The 27186-nt window shown below is 33.3% G+C and overlaps 1 protein-coding gene across 3 annotated transcripts; it reads right to left on the reverse strand.

The window, feature by feature from the left end:
- Positions 1–26824, reverse strand: LOC148598131 (uncharacterized). 3 transcript variants are annotated; one of them, XM_088560443.1, is made up of 5 exons: positions 26757–26824; positions 15032–15117; positions 7126–7323; positions 3156–3392; positions 1–1701 (listed from the first exon to the last, which is right to left on the reverse strand). In XM_088560443.1, the coding sequence occupies exons 1-5, from the start codon at positions 26807–26809 to the stop codon at positions 1133–1135; spliced, it is 1143 nt and encodes a 380-aa protein (XP_088416569.1). In that variant the 5' UTR covers positions 26810–26824; the 3' UTR covers positions 1–1132. The 3 variants fall into 3 exon arrangements, with proteins under 3 accessions (XP_088416569.1, XP_088416570.1, XP_088416571.1); XM_088560444.1 differs by lacking the exon at positions 26757–26824 and adding an exon at positions 20203–20334; XM_088560445.1 differs by lacking the exon at positions 26757–26824 and adding an exon at positions 15312–15902.
- Between the last annotated feature and the right edge of the window lie 362 nt (positions 26825–27186).

The raw sequence follows: 27186 nt of genomic DNA on the forward strand, positions 1-27186 counted from the left end.
TGAAGTATAGTAATTTTAATACTTGTATAAACTACATGTACACTGTATCATAATATGAATGTTAATAGACATATCTCGATTAGAAAGCACATACTTAGGTAGAAATTACGTGTTAACTTCTGATATTTAGGGGATGTAGAGAATAAAAGGGAGGGATATAGTATCCTTTCTGCACGTGCCGGTACGTTTCTTGCCAAAGCACGTTTACTCAACACGAAGAGACGCTGTCACGTGGTCAACCGACTCTTGTACCTTAAAAATTATGTTCCGCTTCTCCTATATCATTTTTTATTTGTTTTTAAATTGCAATAGCTTAAGGAGGTAGACCTAGGGTAAGGGACATAACTCTTGAAATCAGTGATATGTTTGTATCTTATTCAATTTCATCAAAGCCTAGCAAGCTTTCATTTGAAACAGAATTAAATCAATCTATCTTACATTGATGCTTACATGAGATTGATGTAAAATGCTGAACACAAACATTCAAATGATTTGTAAGAGTTGTTTCCCTTACCCTAGGGTCATGTAAAATTTTGAATAAATAGAATAAAGAATAATAGATTAAAAATTACAATGTAAAACCTCAACAAATTGCAAATCTTAAAGAATATTTTTTTAGACTGAAAACATACTATGAAATTGAACAAAGAAGACCATATATAGACAATATAGAATATAGCTTCATGGGCTGCTATTGCTAAAATTCGGAGAATCTCTCCGACTTTCTAAAAATGACGGCAAAGAAATATCTATGTTTCAGATCTTTTTTGTACAGTTTGCAACTCGGGAGGAAATTGAATGAAGAACATATCTTGCTTCATTGTTATTACTATGAAGAAAGAAGACAATATCTAATGAATAAAATAAATAGATTAATCTCTAGCTTCATGAAATTTAGCTCTTTATCAAAAATAAATTTTCTTTTAAATAGCAAATCAACAACTATTTAGAAAATCTCCTTTTGTAATAGGCCATAACCATGCACTGATGAGACTGTTCTGATAAAAGTAATGCAACATTGTATTGTAAATGTATCATGATTTCATTTTTTGCCCAATGTTATGCTTTGAATTATTTCTAAAATGACATGTAGACGGAAATAGAAATTCATCTTCTGAATCAGCTTTGAACGCTACAACACAAAATCATTAATGTATTCATCCAACATAAAGTCAATGTCCTGTATTGCTTCCACGGCAAGTGGTATCACACAGACTAGTCCGCGAAATAGTGCTTGCTCTCGCGGAAGAATTTTCTTTGCCCAGACCGGATGTATCACAGTTTTCAATGGTGCTTCCGGTCTCAATATGTCTTGTCCAAATACGATTTTGTTGCGTACGTCTCGTTTTATTTGTTTCTGTTTTTCATTTTCACATTGAGCATGTACTTGCAAAAGTGGCACATAAAGTTGTGTGTATGCTTCTGTAAACGCTGTACGGAGTTTCCCAAAAATTGCAATGAAGTCATCTACCTTTTTAGTATTTTTCACTCTTGAAGCACCTTTTGCCATTTTGTAATTAGTTTCAAATTCTTTAAATGTTTTCAATTCCAGTACACCTTGTGGTAAAATCTGTTTCATTGTCAAGGCAAATTCTCCAAGCGACATTTCAATATCTTCTTCCGTATCTTTCAGTGATTGCACGTGATCCGTAAATGTTTTCTGTTGTTTCGAGATTCTCTGAACCATTGACTTATCTGCTTCTGCAAAACACAGGAGAAAATAGAATCTTACACAATATACTGTGAAAACACTACATTCGCTATTGCAGAGCTCCCCACCCTTTATACCACACTCGGTACTAGAATCCGCCTCTTTATGCAAATTAGTACAGTGAAAACATCATAGCGGATTGGGAATGAGTAGTGCTAACACCTTGCAAACATTTTCAGATCATGTAAAGCAAAGTCTAAAAGCTAATAAACTTGTGCGTTGTTAATCAGGAAGCAGTAATTGTGGAGGAGATCGAATTTTACACTGTATTCAATGAAGTGGCCCTTCTATACTCCTGATAAATGTACATGTAATTAAGACTGCTACTTAAAGCATGAGGTTGACTTATCATTAAATTTATTTAAAAGATGAGAAAAAGATTCACACACCACCAGAACATGCAAGACAAAGAAATCTAAGACACGAACCTCCTTAGAGAACTCAAAATCCTTTACTTATAAGAGTCTGAGATTTCTCTATTTCGCACTCTAAGCGGCGTTAGATTCTAACACTGGTCAGAAAAAGCCAAATTTGAGCAGAAATAAGGGATAAGTGGCTTTCCAAGAAGGAAAGGATCTGGATAGAAAATCACACCCATTGAGGGACGTTTTACGCTAAAACGAAAACAAAAACAAAGAAACCTGTCTAAACCGAACCCTGATAAACCCAAATATTCTGTCTTAATCAGATCAAAAATACATTTAAATTGTTATAAAGGGGCTTTTAAAACGTTATTCAGGATTAAAACGGGTCTCGTACTAAAGATTACCCAAAGGCCTAAGGGACAACATTCAGGCACAGGTTTTCATGGTGAAGAAAGCTCACCAAACAAACGATGTTTTTGGTGGTCTTTATTTGCTATATTTTAACATAAATATAGTCCTTTCTGTCAACAAATCTGTACTTTTAAAAAAAAAACTATACTTAATCATATCAAATCAACCAAAACAAGAACGATAACTCTGACAAAATGCCAATTTCGTACAAAATCTATCCAATTTTTATCTCAAGGGTGCAGCAAACGAAGACCAATTTAGACTCATTTTGTGGTCTGTAAATGTTTCTTAATTAGAAACAGAAGTAAATTCGGTTGGCTTTTGATATGCATGAATCACCTCCTGTCTGATTTTTGCAACGACTGCAACTTGATTCAACTAACTATCATAAGAGTAAGGTCATATGTTTGCATGCCCGGTTCCATAAACTTTGGAAACGGAGGTTTCCAGGAAAAAAGTGATTCCTGGCTTTTATTTGCATTTTTTTTTCTTTTGCACTAAAAAAAAATTTACATAGAATTTCGATTTACACAGGTGTTCGATTTACAAAGGTTCAAAATATATTTAAAATGATATAAAGGGTGTTTGAAAAGTACACGTATCTGTTATAGACAAGTACATGGATTATTCATGGTTCGGTGTAGACAGGTTAAATTATATAAACAAACCTCTGCCTTTTATTGCCAGTCTGGATTTCTTCCTCGTCAACAACTCATTTTTACAGTTGTTGAATTCAGATTCCAACATTCTGCACTTCAGCACAATTTTAGAAGTTTTGAACTTTTTAAGCACAGCAGCGGTGATGATAACATCTTGGAAAGTCTGTGTGAGCCTCCCCCTCTCATATAAATCCCAAAGGGCTTCCAGGGCCTCTATGTTGTCAAATCCAATTCCTAGAACTATTCCTGTTAAAAAGAAGGAAACGACTTTTAAGTACCATTCTGTGTAAGAATCGGGCAATGGGTGGCACACCATTTTTCTCAAATGGACTTTCTGCCACTTATTTATTTAATACATCTTGAAAACAATCGAAAAGTTATTTAAATTTATCCTGAACCATATGTAACGTAGATATATTTTAATGCTTATATTGGGGGAATCGAGAAAAAATACCCACCCATTTTCTATAATGTATTTTAAATAAATCTGACCTATCAATACCTTAATTGACACACTATACAAACACTATGATGGTTACTTGTGTAAGTTTTAAGGTATAAATACTCTACATTTTTCCGACGCAATCGGTATAGTTTCGCTTTTTACCTTTTGACCTAAAGGACGCTGTTCTGCTGTTCTACGGAAACGTAGGTCACCTGATCGCAATTCTATTCCCGATTGGCCAAATACTGATAACTTAGTAGCGTTCGAAAAAAAAAGAATGCACAGAAAATTTGAAATGACGTGCCATATGTGTTATTTTCTTGACAGAAATGTAGAAACTTTGAAGTAAAAGGAACAAAACTTTACTGCGTCGGCTATCAAGATATTACTTGTTTCTTCATGTGCTATACCTTATACACATCTTGTCTGATTCTTAAACAATGAAGCCCTTAAGTGCCAGTCTCTGTAAGAATCCGGCAATGGGTGAAATATGGTCTGAATAAAACTATTTGGATCATCAGAATCAAGGAAAATGAAGAGATTTTCCATATCACTTCGGTAAACTGTGTTAGAATTTCATTCAAATGCACTGAAAATGTCCATTTCAAGGGTAGATAACTGTCAAAAACCAAACTTAATTTCTCTAACATTCTATTAAAAAAATTCTGAGCAAATCCAGTTATGCAGAGATCAAGTAATGGTCTTTTCAAATAGAGAAAGCATCATTGAATGAAATTATATTGTCAAATCGATGAGTTTTCGACATGCATGTTTCTGATTTTCCTCATCCATTTTGCCTGATTTTTACAATAACTTACATTTAAATATGAAACCAGTGATATATATTAAAATTCGTAGATTTATATAAAGTAATATAAAAGGACCATAAAGTATCTGGTTAAGATTTAATGATTCAGTTTAGGTATGTTTTATTGTACTAGAATCTCCTTCGAGTGGATTACAATATCCAGACATTCCAGAAAATTAAAAACAACATTATTAAAAAGCAAGCTTCAACTATATTTTTTTAAGATTTTTTTATAAAGTAAGATCAGAAACGGGTGTAAACCCCGTCCTCTATACATAGAGAGAGAGAGGGGGAGAGAGAGAGAGAGAGAGAGAGAGAGAGAGAGAGAGAGAGAGGGACATGAAATAGCGTCTGGTAAAGACATGTACTCGGATTATTCAGGGTTTGATTTATCGGCTTCTGTTAAAGACATGTATCCCAATTATTTCGAGTTTGGTTTAGATTTTGTACTTCAATCACTTTTGAATTGACCAACCCCATGCAGACATCTAAATTGTTGATAATATTCAATTAATGACAAAAGAATAAGATTAAATAAACAAAAGTTTTGTCATGGTCGTACATCAAAACATGAAGAAACGGGATATAATTTCTATCGAATGCCTCTATAATTGTTTTACTAGAAATCAATGTCGTTTCTATATTAAACATTAGTTCCTTATTGTTTTGTTTTGGAAAATATTGAAATTCGATGCCAAATAAATTGCCATAAAGGCGACAATTAGAGTCTATTTACTTCAGAACGCATTATTGTGTTATTTGTTTTGGTCTTTAAATGATCATGGTACTGTTCTACCTAGCGACGTGGGGGGGGGGGGCAAGGGAAATTACTCTGGATTAAGTATCACACCTTATTTCAGTTTATTTTGTAGAACCTGTCTAAAGCAAACATATTATGTACTTTAAAATCTGTTTGGTTTAGACAGGTGTTCGAATTTGGATGTTCTACGAAGGAAAAAAATCACTACTGTTTTATTTTCGCGTTATATGCTTTTACGCAAAAAAAAAAAATATCAAAAATTAAACTGCCGCGATACACGGTTTACATTTTATTGATTATTTAGGGTTTCACTATAAAAAGTAACACAAATAATTATTCATACGAATACCTCTATATTTTGTTTTAAAGCGATTGGCAATGAAGTAATGGGAAAATACAAACTTCTTCCAACGTGTTCAGGTTTAATAAGTATAGGAAGAACAATGACAAAGTGAGATGGTAATTTGTTTTAATATTTAAATTTTTAAAAAAATTTTTTTTTTGAAATTTAGACATTTGTTCATTCAAATAGTTTCAATTTCCTTAAAATATGCAAAAACTTGTATATTTTCAACGAATGGTACTTGATATAAATTTGGAAACTTGGGATTTCAATGTAATTACAACACTGCCCCCTCTTGGTGAAAAAGAATTATCCCAAATTTTCGATTTTTGCAACGTAGTCCTACTTGTCAGCATCGTACTAATTTTAATTGTTCAGTCAAAAAGCCATAGAGTAAAATGATTAAAATCACAATTTATTTGCATTTCGCTTATTACAATTGCTAATTATTTCGATTTTTCTTTGTTATTCTAGCATGTTAAAAGAACTGGCAAATAATTTTCACACATTATCAGATAAATTAAGATGGATTGAAGAGATAATATTTAATCATGATAAATTGGAAGTAAAAGTCAAAAACGATAAGAATTTATTTTTATACTCGGTGACTGGGGACATTTAAACCTGTTTGCGTGGGAACCGAAGAAAACATTTTCAGGAGTTATGATGTTTAACTGAATGACATTTCAGGTATACAGAAAAAGTTGTCCTAACCGACTTCCTGTTTGTGTTCGGTTTACACAGATATCCGAATACCAAGGTTTAAAAATCAATTAAAGTGACATAAGGGGCCTTTAAAAAGTATCTGGTTAAGACATATATTCGGATTATTCAGGGTTCGGTTAAGAAAGGTTTCACTGCATTAACGACTAGTAAGAGTTCTTAAGGTTACAAAATTGATCACGATAATACAGCTGCAGTAACTGTAAACTTCCCAGTGAACTGTATTTGGTCATGACAAAAAAACTTTCATCATAGAGAACACCGAAAGTATCTTCATAACAAGATCTCAAATTTATCATGTAGTGTAAACGTTTTTAAATCCCACAGATAATAAAACGAGAGGCTCCAAGGACCCTGAATCGTTCGCCTGGTTAAATTTGCCTTTCAAGGGCAATAACTCTAACAATGAGTTGTCCGGCAATTTTGACTCAAAGACGACTTTGGTAGGACTTATCAAAGGGATCGTTTTATCAACTGAAAGTTTCTTTCTATCTATTATAGTTTTCAAGATATTATCTGAAAACTGCTAAAAACATCATTTTCGCCTTTCAAGTAGTGTATGTGTAGAGAAGAGTTTTGGAAAAATTGTTAACGACGGCGGACGACGACGGGCGACAAAGACGGGTGCCAAGTGATGGCAATGCATGTAGCTCACCTGACCTTCGGCAAATCAAGGACGGATCATTAAGACATCCAATATTTCTTCAGTAACCATTATCGTGTATATATACATGGTACTTTCCTACCAGATATATAACTAAACGATAAAACTGATACCCGATCACTAACCGGTAACAATCCAACGACTAGTAAATGATTGGTTGGCTCTGTAGTGATCAATTATCCTACGATAAAAGTTAGCGTTAAAAAATGAGATAACGAAGGGTACAAAATACTCACCCCGTGAAAATCGTTCCAGATAAGCTCCTTCGAGTACACCTTTTCTTTCCAAATCCTCTCGTAATTTGACGATATCAGTAGCAACTAAATGATCGAAGAGTTTGTCCGTTAGATCCATTAAATAAAATCGCTCAGATCCGTAAGATTTGGGATTTTCTGCCTTGGCATCGTATATGGCGAAATAGATCCCGATTTCACCTGCAATATAGATATAATTTACTAAACCGAACTTTTTTTGGACTTTAATTTTTTTCAATTTATACAAGTGTTCGGTCTACCATGGTTCAGAAGTACATTTTAATTGATATAAAGGGACTCTAAAAATGTCTGGTTTAGACAGGTTTACTGTTTAATCAGGATTTTATATACACAGGTTTCATGGAAAAAAATATTACATTGAATTTTGAAATCTTAGATGCGTATATATGCAGTGGCAGACCAAGGGGTCCCGGTGATCGGACATATTTTTATTGTTTAGTTCAAAATAGGACAAAAATAAACAAATAATAGATGGAACCCCCTTTTTTCTGGAACCTCTTTGGAACCCCTCTTCAAAATTTTCGGATCTGCCCCAAATGAACTATGTCAAAGTGGATTTCATTCAATATTAACGCTACATGGAAGTGTACTTTAGTTACAAAAGCCACTTTTGCATGATAGTATCAAATTTCGTAGTTCGATACACAGTATGAATATGATGACTGATATCATCGAAGGCAAAGTACAGACCGAGTCACAGTTGAGGTCGATTCCATTTTTTCTACAAGATACACATTTTCAGAGAGAGACAGATGTTATGTACACGGTTAAGTAGTTCAAATATCTTTCTCAAAATTTCTGTCAAATTTGTACAAATAATTTCCCAGAAACCATTTAAGGTAAGAACGTACATGTATTTGTCTAATTTTACCACAACAGAAGCTAAAAATATAGCATAGGTACAAGTTTACTATACTGTGTATTTGAATGACGTCAAATGGGTTGAGAATTGTACACCAAATAATCATTGTTTTATTTAGAATTTATTTGTACTCTGAGCGTGTCAGCGAATAGAAATTACTACAAAGGATATATTTACATGAGAAAAATATTTTCCCAGCTTTTTTACATTTCAAAGACAATAGGCGTTGCGACCATTCCCGAATAGAGATTGATTAAATTGTTTGTGTTTTATATCTAATCCGATATCACACGGATAATAATAGAATAAAAGAACGATCTTGACAAGGGATCATACTAAAACATGGAATGGACTGAAGTATGTGGTCTTCCTGGATCGTGTATTAAAGGTGATCGAGTGATTCGTTGTTTGCCTTATTTGCACAATTAAGGAATTACTGTAATATTTTTTTTCGGTGTAATTATGAAGAAATAGCCTCAATCACCTTGCGCACACTAGCAGGTTATTTTCACATGTGCACCACGGGCAATGAGGTTATTTTAAATAGACCGAAAAAAAATATAAGTCATTCCTTATAATTTAATTCAACGAGTAAATCATAAAAATAGGTTGATAACATCATAGTCACATTACAAAATTTGGTCCATGAGATGATGACAATTTTTTTATCCAATCAGAAATCATGTTACCCCTGAAATTAAAATATCAGTTAATACCAACATATTTATTGCAGTCACGGGTGGTATAAATATTATACTTTTTATTATTAAAAAGTAATGATTGCAAGTACATTGACAGGAACTTTCAGCTTAACTAAACAATATTTACACTGTTAAAATTTAATATATAGATATATTTTTTTAGGTTTTCTCCTTCTTGTCGACCCTGATGGTTCATGTCACTTCTTGACTCTTCTTGACACCCCATGTTGCTAATTAGTGAGACCTGTACTACTTAGTGTTCCTACTTCTGACGTCTGGCTTAAGCCAAAAGGGCTTACTCGTATGGCGATTCAGAAACAAAAAATATAATCTGAATTTATATAATTACTGAAGACCATACAATAAACACTTTTTTTGTGAAGACTAACTATGTACGGGAAACTCCGTTAAACGCAACATCCTGTCAGACAGAAATTACAATCGGAACTACTCAGCCATTTCCGTTACACTTTAAAATAACCTCGGATGCAGAGAAGAGAATTTCATCTTGGAAAATTTGCCGGAATTGTAGTCATACGCGAATCAAAGTAGTTCTATCAACCAGGTGGTGCTAAAAATTTTAGTTGGATATCACTAGAACTAAGGACAAAAAATCTTCCAAGAATTTCAACCAGTTAAACCACAATTTTTTAATCGGATTGGTCAAATGCCGGACAGATTCATCCGCCTAGTGCCTCCGAGTTTTTCCTTTTATGTAACTAGAAAGGCTGAGGTGTTCTGACTGACAGAAATTAGGCTCTTGGTACTTTATTTCGTATTAAATACCGTTATGAGGACTTCGTCCTGTATGAGACTATTTATTCAAAAAGGAATGATTGCAAGTACATTGACAGGAACTTAAAGCCTTTTTACATCAGAAACAAAACAATGTTTACACTGTTAAAAGCTATAAAATATATACAAAATCATCAAAACATAAGGACAACTCACAGACATCAAAACATGAGGACAATTCACAGAAATCAAAACATGAGGACAATTCACAGACATCAAAACCTGTACATGACAAAGACGTGAAAACAGGAAGGAAACAGATCGAGACGATCTAAATCCACACACCATGAACACAAAATAATATAACACATAAATTGAAGATTGAACAAGACAGCACACACAAAGATTACCCAAATCACTTACAATATGAACTCCCACAAAAAATCAGGTGTGATATCAGGGTGCTTCGGAAGAGTAAGAATTTTCTATTCCACCAGCAACACCCGACACATTGCAAAAGGGAAAAAAAGGAAAATCCGGCAAGTGTCAATATAGTTATATCAAACAAAAGATAAAAGCATAAGAAACATGACTGATCGAAAATCGATAGATAGGATAGAATTACCCTTTTCAAAACCGGTGGCAAATGTTGAAAGGGGAATGCATGTACTTGCAACATGCAAATGAAGTTGCTAGGATATAGTTTGTCTCCTGAAGGATATCCTTACTTACCAACATGCCTTATTTTATGAAGTGACTTTGATCGTGAAGATTTAGTCAATAAAACTTTAATTAAATTTAAATTTTGATGTATTGTATTGTACTGAAAACATAACAGGATGACTTTTGTATAAAAATTTTCTTGTACGTACGTGTTTCGATCATTTTAAATTAGTTTTTTTTTGGTGAAGATCCGATTTCCTAATTTTGACCTCCAGATGACCTTCAATTAAGGATTGATTTAAACATATCTGATGTAACGAATCTAACACGCCCTTATTGAGTGCTTTGTCGTATAAAGTTTCAATTAGTGTCAAACGGTACCGGCATCTATGGACTAACTTAAGATTGAAATCACCGATGATAAAGTTAAAATACACTAAATATATTTAAAGTCGACTATATGATTGTTTCTATCTTAGAAAGTTAGATGATTCATGGTGGTACATGTACATTGTTCGAACCAACTTTTACGAAAGTAGTTGCGTTTATGGCAACTTCGAGTGATTCTGGTAACCTACAGGAAACGATGTGATGCGGCGACCGATTTACCGACCAAGGAAAACACGGCGCTTTCATAAAAGTTCTGAAAATGGTGCATGTTTCGTTACAAAACTGTCTGTTCCACCCAGACTTTCACCTGAAAGAAAAGCGGCTTCAAACATTGCAAGCCCTATATGACAATCGAGACTGTTACAGTATATCAGTTTTGAAATTTCCGGGTAAAAACGATAAATTTGAGGGTCGGGTTACAAAAACACGATCTCTTGTTTTTACACTTGGCAAAACAGATACCTTTCTATTCACATTATCACGGTAAATTGCCTTCCCAAGCGACAGCAATTTTGCCTAGAACGTAGAGAGCGATAACATCACCAATAGGGTATGTAAGTCTCGTTCTAGTTTCATTTTCTTTACCAGAATTTACGACGTAAAACGTATAGAAAACCGAGGACCGATCTGCATTTTATTGTTTACTTCCGGGTACTCGAAACGCTGTATAACAATGCAAAGTCTTCTATTTTATGTTTTTTCTTGATACCTTTATCATGTAGAAACAGATATTTGTTATTTTTATCGGTATTATTTACACTAACAGATGTTTTACCCTCAACACTTAACTCAACGCTCTCTAAATGACAAGTCACCATGCTTTTGAATGGTAGACTAGGACCCAATCTCGTGAAATCACTATGCTACTTCCAAAATAAGCAACTATACATGTATTTTGTTTATTTTATTGAATAATCTGAAGCAGACAGGAGTCACATCAGGTGCGCATCCAAGATCTGAAGCAGGCAGGAGTCACATCAGGTGCGCATCCAAAATTTCAGGTTAGTGGCGGAAGTAGAATTAAAAGCACAGCGAAACGTGGCAGAAAGTTTCAAGGTACAGTTTGTGAAAAATGAAGATTACGTGCAAAAATTTTGGAGGTGTACTTCCGGTCCGAACTCGCGCCTGACACTGGTTTCACCACGGAGCATGTATCTATGGTGATCAAACTACAAAGTTATTATAATACTGCATATGAACCAACATAATATGATTGTTAGCAATGTCTATATTTGTTGAATATTAGTTTACGTTGGTAATTTCGTCCCTGAAGATAATAGCTCTTATATGCTTTTAGAGGTCGTAGTTTTATTAGGATAGCTTTTTTTTCAATCGCAAAAAGAAAAAAAATCAAGCACACTTTAATTTGCACCAAATAATCGCCTAAAATACTTTTTTTCCATGCACCTAATCTGCAGTCCCAAAGCCCATGTCGATATGCCCATGTCTATGCACAAAACAGTGCACCAATCAACAGAGACATCTCCCTGGCAACAAATCCTCTTCGTGCTTGAGTATCCTTGGTAGTTTTTTGTCGAAATTCCGCACGTATCAAATTGCACTTAAAACACCCCTCTTAAGTGTATATTCTTAATTTCATTTTGTACTTTAATTCCAAACGTGATTTTTGATAATCTACAGTGAAACCTACTTTAAGTGACCTTCCAAAGGAGACCAAATCTTGGATGCATAAGACATGTGTTCTTTATGCACAGGTTGATTTTACAACATAGAATGGATTACATACTGATATTTTAGTCATATTCTCTTCAGACAGGTTATCGTTGAATACAGGTGATCGCTATGTCAGGTTTGACTGTAGCTTGCAATTTATCTTTAATGAGAAGAATTTAAGTAGTACTCAAACTAAGAATCGTGCAAAATGTGATTCATGGGTGAAAAGCCAACATATATTTATTTTTGATATTTTGTTTTATACGCCATAGTAAACATAAATTTACAGTCGGGATTTTGTATAAACCGTGCTCTTAGGAGATAAAAATTATATAGAATGCACTGTAGATTTCAAAATTAAGGGAGATAACTCTGTAAATGACACTCAAATACAATAGAATCTATTGGATTTTCTATGTGGATTATCTCCTAAGAGCAGACAGATTTGAATGAATAATTACACATTTCATAATATAGACCCATAAATCAAATTAATATCGAAAATAAAAATATGTAGCCTTTTTTTTAGGTGTATCATATTTTATAAAATTTGCAGGATTTTTACAAAGACTACTAATTAAAACAAAGTTGAATCTAATATCAACACTTTTTGGGCAGAGAAGAGGCATTTGCAAAAGATACTTTTGATGATCCCTGAAAGTATTTTCTATTTTGTATTTTAGTTATACGCTGGTGCCTCTGTTGCGTTTCGCCATGTCCGTTCTTTTTTCTAGTACTTATACCTTTTAGTGTTAACTGCATGCGGGGTAGTCGAAGGGTCTATACAGAAGACATTTATTATGATGCGCTTATTCATTACCACCCACATTCAGAATTTTACACGAATCTCCAAACCCACACCGGCATATCTTTAGAGTAAAGTAGTAAAATATATAGCAAAGTTATCAAACGAAATTGTATATACCAAGTCAATAATATTTTCTTTTCTGCACTAAACATACAGTTAGTTTATACAAAAGATTCATTTAACTAGATTTTATTGCCGATAAATGGTTAATTAAATTTAAATGACAGAACTTGATAGTTTGTCAGATTTTTAAAAATAAATCAGGCGCGAGGGTCAGACTACTTGAATTGCAATTAAAGTTATACATACTTTTGGTTTGTATGATTTGGCAAATTTAAACGGTCTGAAAAAAAGCCTATAACAAGTTACAAGTACATGAAAAGAAGATATGTTACACGTTTTTATCCAATTGAAAAATTCAATAATAATTGAATAAATACATAAACATGTTTGTCACAAAGAATTTGGTTAGTGTGCAATATATTTTTAAAGTTTAATTCCTTATTTTTCTAATTTGGGAGTGTTTAAGTGTGTGCAAATATATTGTATTTTGGTAAATTTACCATAAAAATTAATCACAAATTGTATTAAAAAGCTTAAATTATGACGAATAAAATTCCTACAGGGTTTTTCCATATGAACCGTCTATGTAAATAATATTACATAATGTCCCGATGTACAAATACAAACTTTATCAAAAATCCATAATATTGAATAAGATTGTCTGTTCAGTTTTTATGTAGTTCTGATTACCCATTCTTTAAAACATTGGTTATATATAAACTTGTCCATTGTCATACAACGAGTTCACCAGAATCTATATAAGGTTCATTAGTGAAAAGTGAAGCAAAGGACAGCATGAAATGCACAATACAGTTTGAGTTTATCTGATAAAATATAATCCAGAATTTTAGAAGGGATAGATAGATCTGCACGTTTTTTCCCAAAATTTTGCGCAGAATTTATGTTTTTTAGCAAAAGGGATAAGCGGTTCCAATCCTGGAAACCTTACACTGGGTCCGCAAATGTAGCCCCTAACGGTAAATTCATATAACAAAAAGTTAACAATTTTAAACAAAACTAACGTTAATTATATGACTAATAATTACACTCGATATACACAAGACAACTATCGACTTGTGACATACACATGTATAAACGTGCAAAATTGATACGTATCAAACACTGATAAGGCCAAGAAAAAAAATTGTCTGTTTAGGATTACATTAGATGAAAAGATAGGGTAGGTAGGTAGGTAAAACCATTCATTTTTTAAAAATTATTTCATATAGACACCTATGGGACATAAATAGTGCTCAACTAAAAAATGATGGTTTAGCCACATTTCATTAAAAATCCAAATAAAAAGTGCTAAGGTAGGCAGGAAAAGTAGGTTGGGTAGGGGAACCTTAAACTGACATATTTTTTTCTTGGTCTAAAGTCTTACTCTGAATTCCAAATCGTATATTTTCCGTTCCTAACTTTATTGTGAATTTGTGCGACTTTTAAAGAGGTATCCCATCCAATTTCAATTTGAGTCGTGTGTGTATATGTATTTTGTTAGTGTTGCTGGATAAATCAATCGATATTTGTAATTAAGCAAATAAATAAAAGCGAGTGTGCCTAAGGACACAATATATTTCTCAATTCTCTATTCTCAATTTAAATAATATATATTTGTCTCAACAAATTTAAATAACTCGTTAGGGCATTAAATGATTAATTATTGAAGTCACTTTCTTTTAAAAAAAAACTTAAGGGTCTTATTAGATATATAGATTCGATCCAGTAAAATCAAACTCCGTGTTCCAAGGAATAATACGGAACATGGTAGAAATGATTCATTGTGTAGAAAAACCAATCGAACAAACAATGTTTCTTTCGTGTACAAATGCTATATTTCTACGTAACGATAGTTCTTTCTATATTCAGATCTATATTTTTGAAATAACATACATACGACTGAAAGGGAAATATATCTTTACCCCTTAAAAATCAAAATAGATGCCTCTTAAAGTTTAAGTATCTACACACCCTCTTGTCTGTTGAAGAATGGGAGAGAGGCGTCCTGTTCCTCGGTGTACCCATTTTCCATCCTTTTCTCCGGTTTCTGAAGTTTCCTAGAAAAATTAGTTGCCATTATACTATCTTTTCTACTATACACTTTTTAATACATATATCCACAACGGAAGGTCACTAGAAATCCATTTAAAAATTTGTTGTGTATTTTTACAGAACTCTATACGACTGGAAAACAAACTAGGCAAATTAAGTTAAACATTAAACTGCTTTATCGGAACATAAATAGATTCACTTTTCTCGTTCCGATCTTTAATCAAGTGATTGTTGATTCGGTGGTGTTGATTTCATAACTGTAAAGTCTAACTTTTGGTCGTTGTTTATTTATAGTTTTTTTTTTAATTTGTCATTAGCACTTTTATAACGGTCATTACGCAATTACGACTTTCCTCTACGTGACAATTTAAACATTGATTTTGTTTGGGTTTTTGGTTGTTTATTGTTTTCGCCTTAAACCGAGTTCACAATAGCTGGTCGTCCCTTTCTAAACTGGTTCTCGCTTGTATTCTACGTAGTGTGATGTAGTAGTCAGCCGAAACCAGCTTAACCCTTTTTTCTAGACCTAGTTTCCGAAAAAATCCTATTTAACACACCGATATTTTAAGTTGAAGAATGAAACAGTTCTCTCCTCTGTCGAATTAATGGTTAACGCAAACTTTTCTCCACTTTTATATTCCTACATTAAGTATGCATGCTTGAATAGGGCAAGTATGACAGTTTTTTACGCGAATTATTTTGCCCAACTTCATCATGAAAACGGGCGCAAAAAAAGTTCCTGGGTAAAAACACAATTGTTATGCGGTAAAGATGACTAATTAATCTGCATTCACAATAAAAATCTGGGTTTATGACTCGTTACACAGATAACCAACTAATCATGAAATATACACCAAGAATCAATTTTTTAAGTTGTATATTTCTTTCAGGTATAATTTCAGACTGATGTTATACAATTGATTTGATACGTTTTTTTTCAATCTAATTCATATCTGATATCGACCATCATACTTAATTTAAGTGCTGCAATCTAAAGTATCAGGCAAAATTGAAAATGTAATGTATCGTGCCCCCCCCCCCCACCAACAAAAAAATAAAATAAAAATACAAGGGCACATCGGTTATAGTATATTGACGACGAATTGACTGTTTGTTCTTCCTAGAAGTGTCAAAGAATGCAGAAAAACGAGTTCAAAGTAACAATAGAATGATAGGGGGAATGTGAATTAACTCCCTTTGATGATGAAATTGCAATGCATTTTATATAATTTATTATTACTACCGACACTGAAAAAAAGAAATGAATACAATTTCTGCATTTCAGATAACATTCTGAATAAGAGTTCATGGGAAGACTTGTGTGTTTTTTTCCAAACATGATTGACCCACTGCCAGCGTCTTACATAGAATAATACTCAAATCTTCTAAGTAAGAAATATCTTTATTCAGGTAGAAAAGGTCAGGATCTTCTACTTAGTATATATTTGATAGATATAAATTATGTTATCGAGCAGTTGTCATTGAAGGCGAGGACTGATTTTTTACAGCCAAGTCGCGGTGTGATATTTAAGGCTAATTTCATGATTGCATGATTTTATGTTAGGGGCGTAAATAGAATTAAATGTCGAGTGAAGCGAGGCAGAACAATTTGTAGGGTAGAATTTGTGAAAAAAATCTCTATTTCACGTAAAACAATTCCTAATTTTAGAAGAGGCGTATTCCAGGTCCCCCTATGAATCCGCGTCTGGGTTGTGTTTACTTCTCTGACATATTGGTTTAAATTTTTTTTTCACTTTTAAAATAGTACATAGCATTCCCGGAAAAATATATCAAGTCTTGTGACCGCAGTGGTAGAACAAGAGAGTTGGTCAAGAAAAGAAGTTGTTCCGCGCTATTGTTTGTGAATATTTACAAAATTAACATTTCCCCCATTAACAAAGCAGGCAATTCCCGAAACCCTCGGATCTGCAATTACAGTAACCCAATCGGTGTGCTGAGATGCTTCATGTTCAAACAAATTACTTTCAAGCATTTTAAATATGTCTTGAGTTTCATCATTATAATCGACAGTCACTGCATTCGCTAGACGAGACAGTCCGCAGCCGGGTTTTTGAAATTTTCAGCCTTCAGTAAGCACTATATTACTACGATCACCTCAATAATCAATCGGAATGCCTTAGCCTTTCTCGTTACATAAAAGAAAAAACGTTATTTTAGTGTAATGGAAATGGTCGGGTAATTGTCCATATATCAGAGGTTTAGCTGACGAGAAATTTCAGGCCCCCGAAAGTAGAAGAGAAATGGATACGGACAGGGACTGAATTATTCGGGTAGGATATGGGAATTTATTTTTTTACTGAGACAAGTGGATGTGAGAACGAACTTCTAGGGAAAACTTGATCTTACTTTTAATTCAATTTACAAGTAAACGTTCGGTACCTAAACGCTAATATAAAAACTTCATTAGTTATACATGATAAGAGGAAATGATATACGTAGGAAGGAGTAATCAAGGGAACCAAGGTTACAGCGGTAATCAAAAGAATGTAATCCAGGGACGAAGACCAGACATGGAAAACAGACATACACAACAAAGAACATAAAGTAACTAAAATCATACATACAAAGTATCAAAAGTAAATGAGCAACTCGGACTCCACTAAAAACTGGGAGCATGGACCAGGTGCACCGGTGAAGATGTGCGCCATCATATATGAAAACAAAACAATACATATGTCAATGAATGAAACGTTTCAGTCCAGGCGTTGTATCTGTCCATGTGTGACCATATAATGCAAACGTCTGTGTCGTACCAGACATCATCCTACTTAATTCATCCTTTCTTTCATTATAAATAATAATACAAAGCACTAAGTTTCACTACCGACCATTTCAACTGACAAAGTGTAAAGTGTATAACAAAATATGGACAAATATGGCGGGTCTAAGGTTATCGTGCATGTAATAGTTCACGAAAATGTGAAAAAGTACCGTAATTGTCCTATTAGAATCGAAATAAATCAGGGAAACTCCATTTTATCATTGCTTTACCACGGGTTGACCGTTTATGCCGCATTACTTTACCCCGAGCGACAGCTCCGCAGACAAATAACCGCTTCCTGATTCATTACGAATCATTCCGCTAACTACAGTAAATCTGTGTTCATAAATATATGATTAAGCCGACGGAGTTGTATGACTGGGAGCCTTGAATGAGTATAATGAAAAGTTAAGTAAACATGGAGGTGGACTAAAGAGTTCTGATTTATAATTATTTATTACAAAAACAGCAAATATGGACAATGCTATTAAATAGATATTCTTTTTTCTCTTTGTGCTTTTACAAGAACACGCTATTATTTCTCTGACTGCAATATTGATCTTTCGATGAGATAATCTTTTGTTATGTGTATAATACAAGGGCTCTTCGTTTTGTTTCTCAGTGCTCTTAACTCCGTCTCCTTAAGTGAAAAAAAGCAAACAAAAATGGAAATTTCTGATCGGTTGTGGAGGCTTAACACCAAATGGATGTTACATACAAGTGTAAATGACTTTCTGTATTTAATGTTCTACGAAGTAAATTAAATAGTCACACTTAGGTAGTTACAAACTTAACGCAAAACGTACGGATATTGATAGAAATATGTTAAAATCACATTAGGAAAATCTTGTCTTGGTTCAGAAACTTAGTCTAGTGGAATCACTTCTAGTTTATTAGACGATTCTAATTAGCTAAGTTAATGGTTAAAAAAAACAAATTTTATTTCATCGCCCGATTTAAAATTTCGGTTATTTTAAAGTTCGTTAAAATGCGTCAAGAACGGATTTAAAATACATACATCAATCCAAGTAAGTAAAATGACCTTAAAGCATGAAGCGGTAACAATTACATATCAAATGTAAAAATGTTGATGGAGTTTACCAGTGAGACGAATATGATTTATTGCCTCGCTAATATATTTTAATTTTCCTTTTTAAGTGTGAGCTGAAATTGCCCGTAAAGTGCAGCCACACGTTTTATTAGTTCATATATAAATAAATCTCGGATGCATGTTCGTAGCCGATCACCAAGTCTTCTAGTCGGGGCTTCGTCGTTCTAATTTCCGATCGTACGTACTTGTTAACCTACCACCTTTTTGTGACTCGGCAACGGGGGCAATGAATTGCACCTGACCGTAATTAAAAAAAAAAAAAATTGTAACAGCTAAAACTTTGTACGTAATTTTCCTTCGTATTATAACATCGAATGGGTACCCATTTAAAAAAAACCTTTATTTACGAAAAAAAATTTTTCATACTGGGTCTTTTGCTTTCTAGAATAAGTACTTGTTTAGATATAACTTCCATGCCTTAAATTAATGTCCAGAATCTTCCAAATGAATACCTGCACCTTCAATAAAACTGACGCGTTTCGACTTTTTCTCGACTGAAGTGTTCATGTACACGAAAAAGGATGGTTGAACTTTAAGTATCATTTTGACGGGACGGATGTCTGTTCTCTTAACTTATCCATCCTAAAAGTTATAGTCAATTATTCCAGAGTACAGTGAGTGATAAACATGTCTTGCGTGTCTTAATGTCATTTTAAATAATAAACAAAGACTCCTTGTTTATTTTTTTTAGCGAATTTGGGGAACAATAAGGTTTATTATCTCTGTTGGGTTTAGATTTTTAAATGTTTTGACAACAGCTTTAAACAATTTGTTTTTCATCCCCTAAAACAGTCAAGTTTAAATATTTTGAATGTACAAGATAGGAAAATAAATAACAAATGAACTTTCAGTTTTGTTTTGTTGTCAAATACGAACAAATTTCATTCGATTTTTTATCACTTTATTAAAGCAGTTTTATCGGCCTTTATTAAATTAAACTGAAATATCAGTTTCAAAGAGGCATTTGTTCAAAATATTAAGAAGTTTTATCCTAAGTACTAATATATTCATTACAAATGTGTAATTATTTATGTGTACAAATGTGTCACTATTATATTAGTAAATAAAATAAAATAATTAACTCTTTAACAGAGAAAAACTGCTACGCTGATCAGAAAACGTTATTTATGATGTACATTTGATCAATTCGTTATTTCTTATCAATTTTATAAAGGGAAACAAATCTTTAAAACATACCGTAAAATTAGCTTAATACACTATCCCTCTTCAAACTTTTCTTAAATCCTTCGACAAATTTTAAAGAGCTTAAAACTGATAAAAGCAGAGGAGCATCAGAATTTAAATATCAGACAATCACGTGACATGAAGTTACATCTTTTATCAGATCAGTTTCTTTAATAGTCATGCAGGAGTAATCACGGAACAGATTGGTCTGGATATAAACGATTGGTTGATACTTTGAACAATCGATTGATGAGTTTACTTTTGATTCCAATATATATGATCGATATATCAGTTGGTTAATTATTGACTTTTTGACTGGAAAATTGAGTAATTTATAAATTCATTTATCAATTCAGTATATATTGGTTTATCAATATTAGTAGGACTTTTATGTCTTGTTTTGTTTTCATTCATTTTTACCGGCGTCACCAATATGGAAAGTATGTTTAGTAGCTGCTCGAGTCCACCCGTCCGTCATCCGTAAGGGATACCTATTTTGAGTGAACCAATAAAATTCAAACTTTGCACAGTGTTTAAGATTTGAAGATGTGCATCCTCTATCATAGAGAAATTTTGACAATTTCTGATCAACTTATCCAATTGTTTGATACTTCATGTTATTGACGGTACCTACTATGTGTAATTCGTAACACAAAGAGTTCTGAATCATATTAATTGGTTATATAGTTGCGCCTTCTATCATAGACAAGTTTGACAAATATCTGTTGAAATTCGTCATATTTTCAGTAGTATATACTACATGTATCATAAGTACAAATTCATTCACCTTTGCATGTGCTCATGTATATACATGTATGTATATTTTTCCCGTCACAAAGGAAGTTTAACAACACTTCTACGAAATCTTCGTTTAAACAAAGATTATTTAAGATGGTACTATTAAAAATGTCTTCTTGCTAAATGGGGAAACTTCAAATTAAAGTAGAGAAATCAAGATTACGGATCAAAAAGCGATACCTGCCCGACTCTTAAACGTATAGATAAACACAATTTGTTTTAGTTGAAATAAATTGGTTATAAATGAAAATGCAATATCTTCCTTCATTGTTTATTTTTTACATAATAATTGGTTATACTAAATAACCTCTTGTGATTTAAAATCTATAACTATATTTTGTTTACGGTAATTACGTAGTCTTTAGGTTTGAAAAGGAGTGTTTTATTCAAATTGTTTTTATTAAAGAAAATTAATCATATTAATGTCCATTGAGTCATTTTAAAAATGTACTTCCTTGCTAGCCGCAGATATTTTTTTGTTTATTCTTCTAGTTAATGGCTTTACAGGAGTTTCTCATTCTAGTGCTTTTTGCAAAAACTGACAGACCACACTATGCTGACGTTAAAATTGGCGCACAAGTTCCATTGGTCTTAATTACAGGGTAGTCAAAAGGCATGCATGACACATGTACTTCTAGGAAAGAACAAGAATTTTCTTCGGGGAGTATATATTAGGCTTGCCCAAAGACAACTCTGCTCAATTTTAGACCAAACACTTCACACACAAGGGCGGATCCAGACACTTTGAAAAGGAGGGGTGCCAGCCGGGTTCCTCAGCAAAAAGGGGTGCTCGGATATTATTTGATAGTTTCTGTTAATTTTACACATAAACATTCAATTTGTTTAATAAAAAGGAGGTGCCAACCCCCTGCATCCTCCCCTTGGATCCGCCACTGACACATTAATTCCGACCTTTAAGGACCACCATTTATAAATTATCACGTGATACTTAAAAAAAAATATGCGAAAGTATTATTTGGCCAGTATTTTAAATAGTACACGTGAATCATGAATTTCAGGTTAGGTGGCGTAAATAGATTTAAAGGCCGAACGAAGCAAAGAAAGACATTTGTGGGGGGTGGTGGTGTTAAAATTTGAGATAAATTTCATGAAAAAAATATTCCCAATCAAGGTGCATATACCGGATCCGCCCCCTATGAATTCACAAAGGTCTGCACATTACGTAGCAAGTTCTTATTTCAATCACAGATTGAATTTCTGCTAACTAATTTCTCGTTTGAAAATGAACAAAAATATATACATAGTTTATTTTTAAGGATTTTTGCGGTGGAAATTTTTGCACTATAACAATCCTCCATTAGACGGGGGCGGGTAAAAAAATCTAGAAAATTAGCGAGCAGGCTTACCAAATGGCAAACTCTTGCGCAGAGGGAGCCTAGAGTTGAAGCACGGGAGAACATGAACGTACGGACAGACCTGGAGAAGAACAAAAAACAAAACACACTTGTGCCAAATTATGGTTGATTGGACGGTAACAACAAAAATGAAACTCGTCTAAACCAGACACTTATTTAAAGTCCCTTAATATCAGTTTAAATATACCTTAACCTTAGTTAACCAAACGACAAAGACAGACAGTTTAAAGTAGGTGGATTTGAAAGTCTAAAAGGGGTTCGGTTGAGTCTGGTTTCGTTGTAAATCAGTTCAATAGTGCCTCTTCACACCTTTTTTAAACTGATTTTGACAATGCAAGTAATAATACATTGACGTAGTAAGTTCAATTATTGTATTTCAAATTTAAATGTTTTAACGTGAATGTCTATAAATCTAGGTTTAAACTAGACAAAGTGATGTTCCCGCACTCCAGTTGGACACAATTGTTTAGCCAAAACACTCAAAAACTAGGATTACCTCAGAAACATAAAAAAAATTGTACTACGTTTCTGCATCTAGATCTACCGTCTTTTTGGGAGTAACAACAATGTATAATGTTTTTGAGTCGGGATTTTAAATGAGTACGGGAAATATTAGTATAAAGGGTTGAAAAATGGTATTGTATTCTGATAGTAATCTAGCATTGAGGTTTTTCAGAAGATCTTTCAAAATTTTCAGGATCCAGGGAGTTCCGAAATGTTTCTGTATCTAAGTTGAATTTTATATGATTCTGGAGTATTACATATATTTCAATTTTTTGAAAGATACCAATATATCATCAGAATAAACGAATAAGGAAATACGTTCTTGTTCGTTTCGGTAAAGTTAGATATAACCATTACAGGAGCAGATAACTTTGTCAAAAATCTTAATTTTCTAGCATTTCCAATTATACCCATTGATGCAGAGATCAACTAGTGGCCAGACTTCCTTGATGGATGGATTTTTGACATGTTTATATCATTTTTTTATAATTTTGCCCGAATCTTACGAAGACTTACAGTTGATCCGCTAAAATATCTTTAATGTCCGGTAAATTAGCATTCCATGCAGTAGCCTTAAATTGTAGTCTATATTTGTGATGATATTAAAAACTGAATTGCAGCAGTAACGGATCTGTAGCTAAGTTTTTTTTACCACACCGCTGATCGACAATTGAGGCAAAACAAAACTAATGTCTGTTTCCTGCTACCCTACCTACCCTAGTGTTTTGTGCCTCCCCTAAACATTTTATAGTCATTTTGGCTCAAACACCATTGAAGTCTAAATTGTTTCCCCATTAACTCAATGTAAAATGTTTTTAAAAAACAAAACATTTTCCCTATCTACCTACTCTATTTTCTTCTTGCTGGTCGCAGGAAACAAGACTATTATCTGTTTGGCCTAAATGACCAAAATATCTGATACTGTTTGATCTACAGGCTTCGTTTGTACTTTTTTTTACATTTGATGTTATTATAACATTGGTGTTCAGTTTGTTTTGTTTGTTTGTTTTCAAAACGTTGACTTTAACGTTCCGTTCAGTGGTACCAACATCTTGGAGACGTCATGATCATGACGATGGGGATACCAAATATTGAAGCAAAGATGCGGGATTGTCCATCAGACCACTAAAAACGGTCATAAAAACTAAGAGTACATATGATCCCTATAACGATATACAAAAACAACCAGAAAGTTACTATGAAGAAATAAAAACATCAAATAAAAAATAAATTTTAAGCAATACCACAACAACTTCTATGGTACTAAATTTCTAACTTAGACTTTCAAACACGCGCTAATACAGCGCACTGTCTTGGACTTACAAAACACGCGCTAATACTGCACACTGACTTGGACTTACAATTATGCGCTAATACTGCGCACTGACTTGGACTTACAATTATGCGCTAATACTGCGAACTGACTTAGACTTACAATCATGTGCTAGTACTGCGCAATGACAAGAAACGTGAACGTTGTCTTTTCCATATCTGTTTTTGATAAATTACTGCATGGATTTATTAATGAGCAATTGGATTAATTTATGATTGGGATTTTATGGAACACCATAACTGTCTTATCTGGTCAATAATATTTATAGGCGGTGCTGTTTTCTTTATTTTCGGTACTTTCTTATTTATATGCGGTTGTATCTTTATATGTAGTGGTTTAACCTTTATATGCGGTGGTTTTACCTTTATATTCGGTGGATTTACCTCTGTATGCAGTAGATTAACCTTCGTACGCTGTGGTTTCATCTTTATATGCGCTGGTTTTACCTTATGTATGTGGTGATTTCATCCTTATATGCGGTGGGTTTTTTTGTATATGCGGTGTATTTTTCTACATCAGCAGTCTTCTTTATATGCCGTTTATACGTCTTTATATGCTGTTTATAAGTCATTATATGCTGTTCAAACTTCATTATGTGCTGTAAAAAGCTTTGATTATCTCATTGCAAGTCTTAAATGTTCGGGACTTTGAAAGGTGATCAATTTTGCACATCACATTGTGAAAAAAATGGTGGAAATTTTGCAAGAATCAGGCTTCGAGAATCTTGAAGAATCATTTTTTAAAAGAACAAATAATACTCGACATTATTGGATTTCTATTTATTTCAAATGGAACATTTAGGCGTAAAGGATATAGATCGGAAATGATGAAATTACGTCTGAAATGTTTGCCTTGTGGACATTGAAAACCATGTAAAAATGGTGAAAACTTCGAGATTTCAAAAGAATTACTTGAAAACTTATTAGAAAGCAACTTCACAATTATGGAGATCAGTAAGATTCTTTCGGTTTCTGAAAGTACTGTGTATAGAAAAATGAGGATGTACGATTTAACCAAGCATGACTTGTATGACGTTGAAAATGATGCGCGATCATGTTGTAGTTTATTCCGCCTTCATAGTTTCGCTTTTTACACTTTGACCTTAAGGGTGCACTATACAGTTGCGTTAAGGTGCACTGAATCGCACACCAAGTTACCCCCGGTCAAATTTTGTAAAACTTAAAAGTTGAAATTTGGTGGATATATTGTTTAAATGTAGATAAGCATTTATACATAGACAGATGTAATATATGTTATGGTAAATAGGTGTAGTTTAAATGAAGAAAGGTATCCGGAACGTTTCAGTCCCCTGCCGTATTATGTTCTCTCCTCAGCATCAGATGGCTGATTTTCAAAATACCTTATTTCGCACAAACGTTTGGGACTTAAATTTTGAGAGAATGAATCGAAAAGGGTCTTTATTATTTTTTACCTTTTTTCCACCTACTCCATGCATGCTTTCATTCTGTGGTAGTGTCTAAGTGCTTGATATTTTATAAAACATAGTATTTGGCTGTTAGTTTTGGAAAGGCACCCCTGAGTTGTACTAAAGCTCAGTAATATATTTTTTTTCAGTATGTTACCATGGCTACTGGATTTTATAAGAATAATCACTAAATTATTTATAAATGACTTGAACCTCCACACACCAAGGATTTCAAAAATATGCACTTTTTTATGACAAAACACTAGAAATTTCTGTATGGACAGCTTTTTTTTTCAACAAAATGAGACCAAATTTTCATAAATGACCTAACTGTATTGTACTACCTTAAGGACGCTCTTCTATGGAAACGCAAGTCGCAATTCTGTTTCCCGATTTACTGATAACTTAGTGGCGTTCAAAAAACTGTATCGAAAATTTGAAATTGCGTGCCATGAGTTATTTTCTTGAAAGAAATGAAGAAACTTAGAAGTAAAATTTCACTGCGTCGGCTATCTTTCTTTAAAGATAGTACTTGTTTCCTTTAAAAATAATTCTTTCAAGATTCTCGAACCTAATTCTTGCAAAACAAAATTTTCTCCATTTTTTTCCACAATGTGATGTGCAAAACTGATCACGTTTCAAAGTTCTGAACAATCAAGCCTTGCAATGAGATAATCAAAGCTTTTTACAGCATATAATGAAGTTTGAACATCATATAAAGAAGAGTGCTGATGTAGAAAATAAATAAAACCATCGCATATATAGGTTAATCCACCGAATATACAGATAAAGCCACACATATAAATATAATGCAACCGCGTATAAATAAGAAATTACCGAATATAAAGAAAATAGCACCGTGTATCAATATAATTGACCAGATAAGACAGTTATGGCGTTCCATAGGATTTCGTCTTTTTCAACTGGAAGCGATTTTTAACTCCTGCCATAGCCGATGGAAACCCGATGCTATTGTTGTATGAGCTTGCGGTTATAAATATATACTTGAATAAATAACACATGCCAGTAATGTAAAAAGTTTATCTTGCAGTTAAAATCAGTCGCATTTTTTGTTGTTGCAATAATTAATACATCGTATATAATTTCTTTTTCCTTTGACAATACTTACAGGATCTTCATGGACCTCATTCCCATCACTTTCAAACTTGTTCTTTTCCACATCTTCCTCCGATATTGGGTAACCTCCCCAGCTATTAAATTGATAATATCTTACTGCTCCTTCAAATTGGGTAACCACCACAGCCGTTACAATATCTTCAATTCACGCAATACAACACAATATAAGCCTGTTTGAACTGTTAGAAAAATAGGTGGAAAATGTACAACACCAAATATAAACAAATTTTCATAATCTCATTAAAGGTTTCAGCCTAATTTACGGCTTAAAATATTCAATTATGGTTAATCCTTTTTGCTGATTGGCTCCAAAGGTTAAGCTATATTACTTTAAGGCTGCATTTAAGCCTACGCAATGTTACACTTTGAAAAAGTAATACATGTAGTAGACTTACGGGTGCATGATAATTGTCAGACCGTCC

Source organism: Perna viridis, chromosome 14 (assembly GCF_037379345.1).
Source record: "Perna viridis isolate PV_CMFRI_1.1 ecotype Kerala chromosome 14, ASM3737934v1, whole genome shotgun sequence".
Taxonomy (NCBI): Eukaryota; Metazoa; Mollusca; class Bivalvia; order Mytilida; family Mytilidae; genus Perna; species Perna viridis.

Excerpts from the sequence above, each read along its gene's own strand:
- LOC148598131 (XM_088560443.1), bottom strand. The coding sequence starts at position 26,809 with ATGTGGAAAAGAACAAGTTTGAAAGTGATGGGAATGAGGTCCATGAAG. Across the intron at positions 15,118-26,756 it reads ATGAGGTCCATGAAGATCCT|GAAACTTCAGAAACCGGAGA; the intron begins GTAAGTATTGTC and ends TAATTTTTCTAG. Across the intron at positions 7,324-15,031 it reads ATTCTTCAACAGACAAGAGG|GTGAAATCGGGATCTATTTC; the intron begins GTGTGTAGATAC and ends TCTATATTGCAG.